This window comes from Hydra vulgaris, chromosome 08 (genome assembly GCF_038396675.1).
Source record: "Hydra vulgaris chromosome 08, alternate assembly HydraT2T_AEP".
NCBI lineage: Eukaryota > Metazoa > Cnidaria > Hydrozoa > Anthoathecata > Hydridae > Hydra > Hydra vulgaris.
Genome location: NC_088927.1, coordinates 24572580 through 24588616, shown reverse-complemented (window position 1 = coordinate 24588616; position 16037 = coordinate 24572580). Strand labels below are relative to the sequence as shown.

The 16037-nt window shown below is 27.0% G+C and overlaps 1 protein-coding gene across 1 annotated transcript in view; it reads left to right on the top strand.

The window, feature by feature from the left end:
• The window catches only part of LOC100208608 (WD repeat-containing protein 7), a 104750-nt gene that overhangs the window by 34497 nt on the left and 54216 nt on the right, over positions 1-16037 (top strand). Inside the window, exons 5-11 of the mRNA XM_065803291.1 lie at positions 347-425; positions 2964-3037; positions 5646-5762; positions 6084-6194; positions 10983-11017; positions 11970-12060; positions 15526-15608. Of these exons, the coding sequence (XP_065659363.1) occupies positions 347-425; positions 2964-3037; positions 5646-5762; positions 6084-6194; positions 10983-11017; positions 11970-12060; positions 15526-15608 (590 nt within the window). The remainder of the gene's footprint in view (positions 1-346; positions 426-2963; positions 3038-5645; positions 5763-6083; positions 6195-10982; positions 11018-11969; positions 12061-15525; positions 15609-16037) is intronic.

Below are 16037 nucleotides of genomic sequence, written 5' to 3'. Positions count from 1 at the left end.
AAATAATGTCAAAAGTACTTAGAAAAAAATTAAGAAAATCATATGCATCAATTCTACTTTTATAAAGTATTTGATATGAAATAAATATATCATTTCAAATCATACCACTGTTGCTGGTATATTTAATAATTATTTTACTACTATTTAAACTACTCAAAAAAAAAGTTTTCTTTTTAAATGCACTTTTGACAACTTTTTAATATGCATAAACCTTATTATTTTTTCGTAAAGTTTTTTATGTTATAAATAGAGAAATTATTCTCCAAAAATATGTAACACTAGTTTTTTCTTATTTTTGCATCCGTTTAGAAATTTGTTGATTTAGGTTTTTAATTTTTAATTACAGATTCTCTATTCTTTAAAGTCACGCATTTCACCCAACTGGATTTCTGCTGTCTGCTTTCTTAGGCTTGCTCGTGAGCAAGGTAATATTCAAAGAGTTTTGTGATTTTTATCATCTAAATATGTAATAATTTATATATAGATAAAATATATTTCATCTATCTAAATAATAGATGGAACTAGACACTATGAGTAATATCATATATATATATATATATATATATATATATATATATATATATATATATATATATATATATATATATATCATGTGTGTGTTATATATATATATATATATATATATATATATATATATATATATATATATATATATATATATATATATCATGTGTGTGTTATATATATATATATATATATATATATATATCATGTGTGTGTTATATATATATATATATATATATATATATATATATATATATATATATATATATATATATATATATATATATATATATATATATATATATATATATTATGGTGTGTTATAAAACAATATTTTTTGAAAATGTCTGATGATACCCCTAAATGTGTTCTATGTAATAAATTAATACTAAATTTAAAAAATTTTTAGGGGTTGCTCAAGACCCTTAAACATCAGACGGGTCCCTAATATTTTGAAAAAAAAAGGTGCAATTTTATAAAAAATTTCAAAAACAATAATCATTTTATATAAAGATTACTAGTTTAAATTTTATGGCTTTAAAACTATCGTTTTTTAACAAAAAATAAAAAAGTACATATTTTCTTAGTTTTTTTAAATAACTTTTTGAATTTTTGTTTTCATACATTTTTTTTGTTGTTGAAATTTTTATAAAATTTCACTTCTTTTGAGACCCAACATGATATGCTTTTAAAGAACTTCTTTTTTCAAAATATTAGGGACCCATCTGATGTTTAAAGGTCTTCAGTAACCCCTAAAAAATTTTTTATTTAACAACTGTTTAAATTTAGTATTAATTTATTACATAGAATACATTTAGGGGGTATAATCAGACATTTTCAAAAAATGTTGTTTTATGACACACCCTAATATATATATATATATATATATATATATATATATATATATATATATATATATATATATATATATATATATATATATATATATATATATATACATAGATCTATAGTTTGTTGTCTTTGGGAAGACCGGAAGGAAAAAAGTGATTCTTACGCCAACACATATGTCACTTTTAATTACTTTTGACTTTCGTCCAACATTTGCGTGTTGGACGAAAGTAAAAACCATTCATTTAATTACAAATAAATCGTTTTTTAAAAAAAACCACAAAAACGCAAATTTAATTGACCAGAATGTTTTAAAAACATTCTGAATGTTTTTAAAACATTCTGAATGTTTTTAAAACATTCTGAATGTTTTTAACAATATAAACAATGTTTTTATTTTTTTTAATAAAATGTTTTTATTTTCAATTTTTTTAATAAAATATTTTTTTTATTTTTATTTTTTTTTACTGTAAATCATGCGCGGAGTGTTGCTACATCGACTATTTTATAGCCTGACTCGCAAGGGAGTGCTGCTACATCGACTGACAAATAGCCTGACTCGCAAGGGAATGCTGCTACATCGACTGACAAATAGCCTGACCCGCAAGGGAGTGCTGCTACATCTACTATCTTTTAGCCTGACCCGCAAGGGAGTGTTGCTAGATCGACTGAGGGTTTGGTTGGGGCAGGCAGTCTATCAATTAATAAAAAAAATAATTCCGGTCTTGCATTTTAATTTTTACTTTTTGTCAACAAAATATGGAAAAAACTTTTGGACAACATCTACGGGTTGTATATATATATATATATATATATTTAAACAGCTCCCTAATCCCTAATGCTCCAGAGGGGACTACAGTCAAGGAGACAACTATTTTGTGTGTGTTTGTATATATATATATATATATATATATATATATATATATATATATATATATATATATATATATATATATATATATATATATATATATATATATATATATATATGCAAATATCTTTGCATACTTTGCTTTGTATAAGATGACTTTTATGACATCATACTTAAATAGGGAGCTGCAGGTCTTTAGCACATACATTGACAGCCCTTGGAATTAGGAAAAATGAAGTCCTTAATTTGTTTTGCATCAAGTCTGCAAAACAAATTTGATACAAAGTTTTTACTAGAAATGAGGTTGGCGATTTTTTGTCAACCTCAAACACTTCTAGATCTTCTAGAATGCTGACCCTAATTCTGAGGGCTGCATTGACTGGGGTTTTGGGTTCAAGCAGGTATTATCTAGATATGAAGAACTTTTATTGCAGCAAAAAAAAACTGTTTTTCTAATTTTTTTTTTTTTTCTGCTTGGGTTCTTCAGCATGTTTAAACTTTAAGTGTGCAAAATATGTCTAAGTGTACCAATCTAATTACACAAGAATAACTCTCTTTTTTTTTACAAAAAATTACTTTAACATAGATATTTGCTATAATAATATGTTTATTATCATCTATATTTAAATATTCAACCTTTTTTCTTTTTTTTTTAATTTAAATTCTTTCTTTTTTGTTTGAATTTCTTTTTTTCAAATTAAAAATTTAATTTTAATAGAAGAACTTCTTATTGGCTTAACTGTTTCTTGTTGTATCAAGGTTTGGATTATGAACTCAACACTTGAAAATAAGGTACGTAAAACATACAAAGAAAAAGGGATAAAGCTCAAAGATGTGTAAAATATAGTTCTAAAAATTTCTACGTACAAATTTGTACTTCTATTTTTGCAAATTTTAATTGTCTGGTAAAATATTAAGGTAACACAGAAAAACATTGATAGGTGGGTAACATTGACATGTGACAGGTTGAATATTTTTTCCCCTCACCGATTGAAAATGTTTAAATTTTTTTACTAGATACTACAGCCATCTTTCAAATTAACAAATATATTTATTTTTTTCTGCATAATTGTACCTATAAATAATAACACATTTGGCAAACATAAAGTAAACTTATTATTTTAATTGTTGGTGAAAAACTTTAGTTGTAAGGTATGTAAAACCATTCTATAGTTTTTTTTTTAATATAATAATTTTATTTCTAGAATAATTTTTATACTATAATAATTTTATTTCTAAATGCTAAGTATTTTTGATGATTTTTTAGTTGCTTTTTTAAATAAACATTTGGGTTTTTGGGTAAAAGTGAAATGAATGTGGAAGTTACCTATCAGTGTTTACCCATCAGGTGCAATTATAATAATATTTTAGAAGTCCTAATAATCTTGTTGTGCAGCCCCGCTGAAGAACATTTTCATAGATTATTGTGGTAGGTACATTTTAAGTACCAATGAGGAAATAGTGTGTAAAATTGTGATGGAGTGAATAATTAGTTCTTGACCAATTATCTTGTGCCCAATTAAATAAAATAAAATTAACCAAGAAAACCTAAGCCAAAAAAGTTATTTTAAAATTTACCAATAAATTAAATTTTACTAAACAGATTCAAGAACCTATACTTGGTGCAGAAATGAAATTTCACAAATGATGCTGGGTAATACTGGTAAAAACCAAACATCAGAATCTAAAGATGTACAAAGTTCTCTTGTTGTCTTGTTTCAAAAAATCAACCAAACACCAAAAAGAGTCACAAAGAAATCTAGCCGTTTAGATTTCTTTGTGAACCTCTTTATAGGTTGCTAATAAGTAATTATGATAATATATAATGACAGATTGATATAAACACAGGTTGCTAATAAGTAATTATGATAATATATAATGACAGATTGATATAAACACAGGTTGCTAATAAGTAATTATGGTAATATATAATGACAGATTGATAAAATAAGGACATATTAGTAATTATAGTAACAAATAATGACAGATTAATATATAATGACAGGTTGTTAATAAGTAATTATGTTAATATACATTTGCAGATTGATATAATGGCAGGTTGCTAATAAGTAATTATGCTGATATATAATTAGTGGTTATTTATTTAAATTGTTTTCTCTCTATATATATTTTTTAAATACAAAGATGTCACTCCTTATAATGTAATTTTAACCACTGTCAATGTTACCTATATTCTCACATCTAAGGTGGCATTGTTCGCTGATGATACTACCATATATTCTTGTCATGATAAGAAGCCAACACTCTCTGATTCTTTGGAGGGGGCATTTTAGCTTGAAAAGGATCTCACTTCTGCTGCCGCAAGGGGGTCACAGTGGCTGGTGAACTTTAATTCAGATAAGATTTTTTTTAGCCAATCGTTATTGCAAAAATTTAGATCTATATTTATGAACGGTAATGTACTCGATTAATCATCTACTCTTCATCTCCTAGGATTAATTCTTACTTCCAATCTTTCTTGGAAACCGTATATCAAATCCATTGCAAAACTAGCATCTGCTAAGATTGCATCTCTTGCTTGACACTTTTTTACTCCGGATTCTATTCTTTATCTCTATAAATTTCAAATCCATTCTTGTATGGAATACTGTTGCCATATCTGGGGCGGATCTTCTAATGATGCCCTTTCTCTTTTAGACAAGGTGCAAAAACGCATTGTAAATATAGTTGGACCTGCTCTTGCAGCCAACCTCCAACTATTATCACATTGTCGCAACGATGCTTCTCTATCTCTTTTCTACAAATACTATAACGGGCACTGCTCTAAAGAGCTAGCATCTCTTGTGCCATCTTCTAAAATTCATTCTCATATTACTTGCCATTCAATTGAGTCTTATCCTTTTTCTGTGACTGTTCCTAAGTGCTCCAAAAACTCTTATTTGTCTAGTTTTTTTCCTTGAACATCAGCTCTTTGGAATTCGCAGCCTTCATCTTGCTTTCCTGATTTATCTAGTTTGCAATCTTTTAAGTTGTCTGTCAAACGTTATCTTGCTCTATAAACTTTATCTTTTCTCTTCCAGTAGAAACTTTATTTCTTCTCTTCTTGTTGGATGCAAAGATGTAAAAAAAAAAGATTAATCAAAAAAAAAAAGAGAAGATCTATCAAAAATATTAATTATATTCTTTATCAGTTATGGCAGCAATGTCATTGGTAAAAATGTAGAAATATTTCACTAATTTTTTTTTTCACAGCTAAAAAAAATGTCAATGTTACTTCTCTGTACCTTCGCTTATGATAAAGTGTATTATTTTTACTGTTAAATAAACTGAATTTAATCTAAAAAAAAAGCTGTTTTTTTTTTAGAATTATTTTGGTTCATATATTTTTTTTAATTTAGTTTATTAGAATGTCAAAAAATACAATACATGATTTTTTCAGGGAGAGTTTGTTTACGAAGATGAATCAAAATCCATTGACTGTGTTAAAGCAAAGGCAATATGTGCAAATCCTTTTACACAGAGAATTTTACTTGTTATCAGTGCAAAAACTTGGCAGGTTAAAAATATAATGTTACTCTTGTTAGATTGATCATCATCATCATCATCATCATCATCATCATCATCATCATCATCATCATCATCATCATCATCATCATCATCATCATCATAATCATCATCATCATTATTATTTTTATTATCAAGCCATCATTATAAAATAATCACTGTGTCATCATTATAAAACAATCACAACAAACTCCAAAACTACTTAAATAACTACAAAATAACTGAGAAACATTAAATATAGATTTACAATGATAAAGATTTATATTAAAAATAAGCTATAATTACATATATCTATATCTACTGGAAATTTTAGGTATATGATGCTTGTGATTTTAATTTCCTTGCTGCTCTTCCTGCTCCGAAGAAGATTCCACTTGTAAATGGAGATTTTGTGGCATCAGATAGAGTGCTTCTATGGAATAAGGTTTTTATACTTTAACAATAAATATTTCAACAATTTGATAGGCTGTTTAAGTATGTTTTGGTTTATCAGATCAATTTCATAAATGGTTTTAACTTCCATATTGAAGACATTTTTGGTTTGAATAATTATATTAATGTAGCAACATTAATTTTATTAATATACCATACATATATAACTCATTTACACATTCCTTAATTACAAGAGTGCTGGTGTGTTCTGCCCTTAAATGAAGTATATATATATTTTTTAATTTCATATTTAACTACATTTGGTAGTGGTGTAGTAGTAGAGGCCTTGCTTCATAAAAGAGAGAATCTACTACATCCACTGATATGTATCCCTCTCAACTTGTTTTTTTGCGCAACTTAGTTGTAAAGTTGAGAAAGGATTAAACAACCATTAAAAAAAAAATTATTAATCAAAAAAAAAAAAAAGTGTTTTTCTTGATTATTATGGCCACCTGAGCATTGTGAGGTGAATATTAAAAGTTTTTTGTTTTTGATTTTACAGGTTTAGTTTAAGTTAATTTTTTTCATATATTTCATGTGGTTTGTATTGTCTTTTTACTATATATTAAGTCGCATGATTTGTTTTAACTTTTTAAATATGTTTAAGCATGCGAATTAAGTCTTGAGTTTTGATCTTAATAAAATTAAGAATAGAAACATGTTTTTAAGAGTTAATGTACTTTTTACTATTTTATTGTCTTAAGAGATTTTTTCATAAATAAATAGACAAAATGATATACAAACACAAAAAATATAATATAAAGAAATGCAAATGAGTAAATAGGTTTGCTTTATCCTTGAGAGATGAATATGATCAGACCTATGTATGACTTGAATGTTAGACTTGCTATTCATAATAACAGTGTTAAAAACTTTCCAAAAATTTCTATATACAAAAAATATATCAATTTTATTTAAAAAGAATAAAATTGATATATAATTAAAAAAAAACTTTTTTTAATTTATTTATTCTTTTATTTTTTTAAATTATCTATAGTGTTATGTAATGGTTAATAGTTATTTATTTTATTTCAAATTACAGAAGTTTTTTAGATTGTGCTGCTTTAAACTGTGCCTCTGGTACCTGGCTGTATGTACCAGAGATACATTTTGAAGGCATGCCTTTAAACTGCGTTTCTGGTACCTGACTGTATGTACCAGAGATACATTTTGAAGGCATGCAGCACACTCTGAGATCTTTACTATTAGCAAAGGACACACACAGACACAACACAAAGGACACTGCACAACGAATTTACTAGATTTTCTTGATACCTTAACAAGCGCATTATTAAATGGTATTCCAATTGATGTTTTGTATACCAACTTTCGAAAAGCATTCGACAGAGTATCACACATAAAATTATGTGCTAAGGTTTATGCTTCCGGTATTGTTGGTATGCCTCCTAAATGGATTGAATCATTCTTATCGAGTAGGAAACAACGAGCAGTGATAGGAAAATGCAAGACAAATTGGGTTGTTGTGTTAAGTGGAGTACCACAGGGTTCTGTACTTGACCCACTCCTTTTCTTGATATTCATAAATGATTTACCAAGCAGGCTTCTTAATAAATGTTGTTTGTATGCCAATGTCAATAAAATAATTGCTCCTATTTATATCGAGATTGATTCAAAATCATTTCAAGATGACATAAAAAAACTTGATGAATGGTCTGTTGAATGGAAACTGGCTTTGAATTTTAAGAAATGTAAAATAATGCATTTTGGTGCAAGTAATAAAAGATATTTTTATTTCATGAAAAATGATGGTGAACTAAATGAAATTGAAAGATCTACTCTCAAAAAAGATTTAGGTATTTATATATCCAAGGATTTAAAATGGGAATGACAAGTAAGGAATGCTGCCAGTAAAACACACAATATGCTTGCAATATTAAATAGTACTTTTAGGTATAAAGATAAATACCTCATGAAAATGCTTTATTGCACGTACGTTAGACCTCATTTGGAGTTTGCAATTCAAGCTTGGAATCTCTATTATAAAAAAGATATCAAAGAACTTGAAAAAGTTCAAAGAAGAGCAACTAAATTAATACCATAATTAAGACATCTGAGATATAATCAAAGACTAAAAATATTAGATTTAACAACTTTAGAAGTTCAAAGACTATGAGGTGACCTTATATAGCAATATTTTTTTTTTTTAATAATTCACCTCCCCAAAGCCGAGAAGGCCACTACAGATGAGGAGGCTACTTGTGGTTATCACCCTCTCTCAACTCTATAACTCCGAAACACGAACCTTGTCGAACAAGGCCGCTGTGCGGAGAAACAAGTTGAGCGCGGTACTACCAGGGACATGGTGGGAATCAAACTGGGAACCTTTCGCTTATGAAGCGAGCGCTCTACCACTACACCACTACCGCATATATAAATTATATAAAGGTTTTAAATCTATTGATATGAAGAAAGTCCAGATACAAATGCATTCAATCAATACGCCAGGTCCAGCATCCAATATTAGAGGTTATAAGCATCATGTTAAATCAGAGTTTGTTAAAAATTGTTTAAGTAGACAACACTTCTTTACAAACAGGGTTGTCTTTGGATGGAATAATTTACCAGAATCAGTAGTGGAGTCTACATCAGTCAAAGAGTTTAAATCCAGGCTTAAGCTGATTGACTTGCAGATAATATTGAATAAGAAAAACAGGTTGCAGCTAAATTTTTAGACAACTATTGTGTTGGCTGTCATAGATATTGCCTGGCGCTCTATCTCATCAGCATTTGAATTATTATTATTATTCAATCACTTATTGTTATTGTTCAATCACTCTTTTTTCAGCATATTGTTTGTTGCATCTTATATATAAAGTCATATAGTAGAAGTTGGCATTAAGTTAAAGTTTATTAAAATAATCATAAAAATACAAACTACATTAAACAATACAAACTACATTAAAAATACAAAACATAAAAATTACAAAACAAATACAAACTACATTAAAAATACAAACTACATTAAAACATTAAAATAATCATAAAAATACAAACTACAGTGAGTCTGAAACTTCGTAAATGTTAAATGTAGACTATATCTATTGTCTTTAATTACTAAAATAAAAAATATTTATCTGCAAAGAGTTTGTATTCACCATAGTTTACAATTTCTTAAATACTATTCAACATACCATCATGCAGTGACTCTCTAACAGTTCATTCAGAGATTATGGAAAGAAATCTAACAACTGTTACTCTGGACCAACTGAATTCCAGGAGGAAAAATATGTTCAAGTTGTAAAAGAAAAATCAAAAGTGCTGAAGAGGTTTATCTTAAGTGTGTGACTTTATCAGAATGTTTTTTTCTTAATAACTTCTTGAAAAAGAGTTATTATTATTCATATTCCAAATATATTTTTTGAAATCTGCATCAAAAAGCATTCTAAACTAGGTCATTTTTAAAATCTACCTCGAAAAAGCATTCTAAACCATTTTTAAAATTGCAATATCTTAATATCTTGTGAACTGTTTAATAATTTGGTCAAACTTTTTTTTCGTAAAATGTAATAGCTAAAAAAGAAATATGAAAACCCATGGTTAAATATTTCCAAATATTCTTTAAATATGTAAAAAATACATTACTGATTTTAGATAAAATTATTTTAAAATTATGTTTTTCTAACGCATACTGTTAATAAACTCAACTATAATAAGAAAAAAATGTTATTAAAAACCATATTGTTAAGCAACATTAACATAAATAATGCTGACTTTATAAATTTTGTAATTAAGTTTGTAAATTCAGTAAGTTTGTAAATTCTAATCAGTTTAACATTAAGCTGAATTGATATATCGGACTAATAACTATGCTACTACTAAAATTAACATTTGAACTTACAATCTTAGGTCTAATGCTCCTAAAGTAATGAAGAAACTAAAAAGCTTCTAGTAAGTCCAAATACATTGCAAATAAATCAAATTCTAATAAACAGCTAATAACAAAAGTACTAACTGATCCACTTACATTCACGTTCATCTAAAGAATAATTAATAAAACGGCTATTAAAATAACAAAGTCTTGAATATATTCTTAGAAAAGAATAAAATTAGTTACTAAAAGTTGTATAATAGATAAATTGAGTAAATGATGTTGGTGATGATATTAGTGCTTCTATTGGCTTTTAAATCTATTGGCTATCTTGCTTAAAAATTAAACTTTAAATATCTCAACTTTAAATATTAAATTTGAAATAATTGTAGTATTTATATAAAAGAATGTAATGAATTCAAAATGTAATTTAACCCCTAAAATATCATTATCTATTTTATCCTCTTCATCATCACCATCACCATTATTGTTATTATTATTATTATTATTAATACTATTATTATTATTATTATTATTATTATTATTATTATTATTATCGGCTTAACAGAAAAACAATAAACGATAATCAAAATATACATTCATTTATATGTGAGGAATTTATCTTGAATTCTTACAATAAATTTATTATTGTTAATATAATTATAAAATTGTCAACAACTCAACTAAGAAAAAAACTTGTTTTAAAATCGTTAAACTTTGGTTGCAACACTATTTTGTACTTGCACTAAGCAAAAACTCATTAGCAGAGTCTTGATCCATGGTTTGTTATCATAGAGAAAAACACATGTTTACTACTATATATAGATGACAATAAACATTAAATGGTAAAAGTTAAATGCTAAACATTAAACGGTAAACAGAAAGTTGTAAGAATTGTATTATGATTTAGTTATTAGAAATTTTAAACTAATTAAAGTATTTTTTCTTTAGTTGGGCAATGCGTTTATGTATAAACTTCCGTCAAGGTAACATTTTTTGATAATAATCAAAAAGGCATCTTTTGATTTACTATGTTAGTTTATGTATAGATGATTGTTTTATATAGATTGTATTGAGTCATTAAATTATAATTGAGGTTTGTTGAGAAAAAAACAATTACAATTAATTAAGCCTTTAGTGCAAAAAGACTAACAGAAGTTATTTTGGCTATTTGTAGTGAGTCCTTTTTTACTGCAGTATAGAATAGGTGATGTGGCTAATTGAATAATTGATATGGCTCATTGAATAATTGATGTGGCTCATTGAATAATTGATGTGGCTCATTGAATAATTGATGTGGCTCTGAGGAAATGTTTATTATTTAACCGCTACAAAAATTATGTTTACACATTAGTGTTTTTTTTTTCATTCTTGGGCCTTACTTTGTTATATGCATTTTTTTTTTTTTTTTATTGCAGTCAATATTTTAATTTGTAAGTTTTTGTTTTGTGATATATTTGTTGTATATCTTTTTTCATTTTATGTGTTTATAAAAAAGTTTTTTCTTGTTTTAAGTATTGTTTGGGTGCAATGGTCTAATTTTTGTCATCGTATTTTTCAGAAAAATCTTCTATTAATCTTTATTTTTATCTTTTTTATTTTAACTTTTTATTTTAACTGTCAAAATATGCTTTGTTTAAAAAAATAATTCTCCTCTATTCTAATGTACTTCGTTTTTCCCTGAGGTGTTCACTGCTTGGGTGTGATCGTTTGGTAAATTTATATGCCAAAGATTTAAAATAAAAAAAAGATTACACAAGTTAAAGTACATTAAGATTTAAAGTACAAAAGCAAAGAACCCATTCATTAAAATTGATTGGTCAGAATTTTAAGGTTGTTATCTGATATGTTTGGTTCAAAAATTTTGCTATATCATTTAAATTGCTACTTGTTATCAGTTTCATTAAAATATTTTTAAATATATATATATATGTTTAGGTATCTTTTAAGTGATCAAATTGATGCAAATGGTGATAGGTCTTTTTATCCTCCAGTTATGATATGTCAGTTTGATACATTTTTTAATCAGGTTAATTTTTTTATCAATTTTTTTACTGTTTTTACTACTAATAAATTTTTAATTGTACAATAAATAGTTTTATAATTTACGCATTCATATTTTCATATTAAGTATTTTGAAATATTAGAAAAAAGGCAAATGTTTTTAATGACTGAGCTCTCAATACCACGGAAGAAAAAAATAAAATACAAAATAAATAAGTATATATTGATATCTTGAACTCATTCACCATTTTGGTTTCAGCGTCCTTGTTTTTGTGCTTGTATGCATTGAATATTTCTGTCCCTGTGTGCTCTAAAAATTTTTATTTGTCTAGTTTTTTTCCTGCACTTCGACTCTTTGGAACACTCTCTCATCTTTATGTTTTCCTAAGTCATACAGCCTAAAACCTTTTAAGTCTACTATCAACCGTTTTCTTGCTCTTTGACTCTAGTTTTTTGTTTTCTAGTAACTCCTAACCTAATAGGCCTGTATATATATAACTCCCAACTAAATAGTGGTTGCTTGCAGCCTTGTTGGGAGACAATCAGAATAAAAAAATTGAAAAAAAAACATTTCTTTAATATGCACAATCTTCTTTCTTCATCTGAAGCAATTTTGTACCATCTGTAACATCTCTCTATAAATTTAACTTTTCCTTTTCCTCCTAAAACTTAAGTTAATTCACTTATGCTAATACCCACCTGCATCTTTTTATACCCACCTTTAAGTTACCTCGCTTATCCCACCTGCATCTTTTCGCTCTACATACTCAAATAATCTTAATCTTCCTTAGCATACTTTATCAGATGAACTTACTATTTCCAATCATCATCTATAATCATTACTTTATTTCTTATTATTTAGAATCACACCACACACAAAGTTCATTATGCTCAGTTCTTTCTTTTAAATTGCACCCAAACACTGCTCAAACATATATATTGTACAGCTAATTAAGTAAAGCAATTGCCTCATTCCTAATTAACTCAAAGTTGTAACAACAGTCTCTTTATGAGCCGCAACAATGCACTCTAAAAGAACCAACAGAGACAACATCCATGCACAACATGGTACTGTTAATACTTCCTCCCTCATCCTGTTATCTCTCTCAGGAGATAACAGAAAGAGTTGCAAAGTCTTCTATCAAAGAGGCTGAAGCAAAAACTCATTAGCAGAGTCTTGAAGATCCATGGTTTGTTATCATAGAGAAAAACCAATGTAACACATGTTTACTATTATATACAGTGGGGTGCAAAAAAAAAAGCCACACTCAAGTTTTTGATAAAAAAAATATTAAAAAATGTCTTAAACTCATATAATAAAAGTAATTCAGGACAATTTTTAAAGAAATGTGTTTAATATTATTGTACATTACATGTAATGAAAAGAAATTAGGATTTGTAAAGTATTTTTCAAGTTTTAGCTATATTAGTACTTAATTGGCCATCCTTTGTTTCTTATGACTTCTGTGCATCTAGAAGGCATACTATCTACAAGTCTTTAAATAAGTCATTTGGTAAAGCATTCCAACCAGCAAGAAGAATTTGGAACAGTTCATCTTCATTTATTGCCCGACGATCTTGCAATTTTCTATTCAATATAGACCAAAGATTTTCTATTGGATTTAAATCAGGAGTCTGTGCTGGCCAAGACATAACTGGTATCAATTTCAATTCCAGATATCTTTTATTCAACCATGCTGTATGTTTGGGATCGTTATCTTGTTGAAAGATGTAGTCATTAATAGGGAAAAGTTCTTCTATACTTGGTACAAGTTGATAAACTAAGATTTTGTGTTACAAATGCTGGTCCATGGTACCCTCCACCTGGTAAAGCTTTCCAACTTTGTGTGCACTAAAACAACCCCAAACATTAATCTTTTTGTCATGTTTAATGGTTGCCTTGCATGTTTGGGGGTTAAACTTTTCCCCAATTAATTTCCAGCAGTGAGATTGACTATTATGGAACAACACAAGAGACTCATCGCTCCAAATAACTTTAGCCCATTGCTCACATGCCCAATTTTTGTGCTAAATGCACCACTTTAATCTTTTTTTGCTATTGATTTCACTAACAAAAGGTTTTTTTATTTGCTTTCCAGCAAAAAACTCCCCTGATGCTTTTATTCGACGAGATATTGTCCATTTTGAGATATTAGTAAGGTTCAATTCTAGTTTTATCTCAGAACATGCGATTTTAAAATCTTTTTTGACAGCATTAAGAATATAGTGATCTTCTTTTTTTGATGTTTTAGGCTTTCTACCAGATCCAACAGACCTTTCAGCTGTACCAGTGTGCTTATATTTCTTCACCAATCTACAACTAGTTGAGTTTTGTCGTTTGAAACATTTTCCAATGCTTTTGTGAGACTCTCCTTGGTCAGCAGCTTCAATAAATAGTCCAGTTTCTATATCTGCTAGTTGCTTTCTAAAATATTAAATGTGTTTGTATTAATCTGTTTTTTAAAGATTTTATTTAAATAAATATTAGTGTATATACAAACACACCTTTTCTGTACAAGATTTTTCTCTACCACATCCAATTTTTTTAGTTTTGCTTCCTTATACATTATATACTTAAAATCAAGAAAAAATGTTAGTGTGGCTTTTTTTTGCACCCCACTGTATATCTATTACAGCCAATTAAATTTATCAGTAAATCAAGCTTTTTTTAAACAATTTGCATTTTATGCATAACTTTTGTCATGATGAGGGTACAATTTTACATTTAAACTAAAAAATATATTAAAGATTGTTTTGATTGATTTCATATAAAAGGGTCAAAACAACATTAACAATTGAGATTGCTAATGTTGTTTTAATGCTTATATATGCATAATAATTAAAAACACTAATCATGCACAATGTAGTTGATCTGGTCTAAAGTGTTTTGAACCCGCTCATTTTGATGGGTTTAGAAGCTTTACATGGTCATAACTCTTGAAAACTTAAATATCATTTAAAATCTATTGATGAATATAAATTTAGTTCAGAATAATAATAATATAAATTCAGTAAATTATTGCCCTCAAATTTGGGGTTAAGGTGCGCAAGTAATAGGGTTTTAGTTGTTCCCAGGCTCTAATCACAGCAATTTTTTGCGAAGCATATACAGACGTGGTGCTATTGGTTTAAGGTTAAGAGGTTTAGAATCAATCTTTTTTTTATTTTTTCATATTGTATAAAAATAAAAATTTAAATATTAAAAGTACTTTATACATTTTTATACATTATGCAGTTTATTTAGTTTATACATAAATATCGAGTTAATAAAAATATTGAGGTAATAAAAGGTAATATAAATATAATTAAGTTATTTAAATAATAATAGTATCAATTATTGCTTTGCAGTTTTAAAAATTTGTAAAAGTATTATAAATACTTAAAAATAGAAATAGAAGTAACATGTGTCGGCTTATTAGTTTAATTTATTTTTATTTTAGTTTTATTTAGTTGTATTTTATCTAGTTGTATACTTTTTTGTATCTAATAGGATGCATTTCGTTTCCCTACAACTTTTTCTTATGGACGACGCATGCCTTTTTATAAGTTACTAATACAAGGTTCACATGGAGGGTAAGATATTACTAGTTTATCAAGCAAGAAGAATTGAAACTTTTTTTTTATGTTTTAAACAGAGAACAAAATTACATAAATTCAGTTACGTAAAGTTTAGTATTTTATAAAGTAATATTTTTTTAAATTATTTAGAACTTTTATTTTGTTGGCACATATAAATTTCCTACATCATATTAAGTTCTTGTGAGCATTTTAACTAATTTTATATAAATATAAAAGAGGAGAAAAATAATTTTAAAATTTTCGTAATTGATAGGTATAAATATATTTTCAACTTTTTAGGTTTTGACTAAATAATTTTTTTTATTAAACATTCATACCTGTGTTTTGCGTCTGGGGTTAAGTGACAAGATATCAACCACCAAATAATACAGTAACAAACAATGTTGCTCTTTAAAAGTAACTGGAATTAACTGCTTGTGGAAT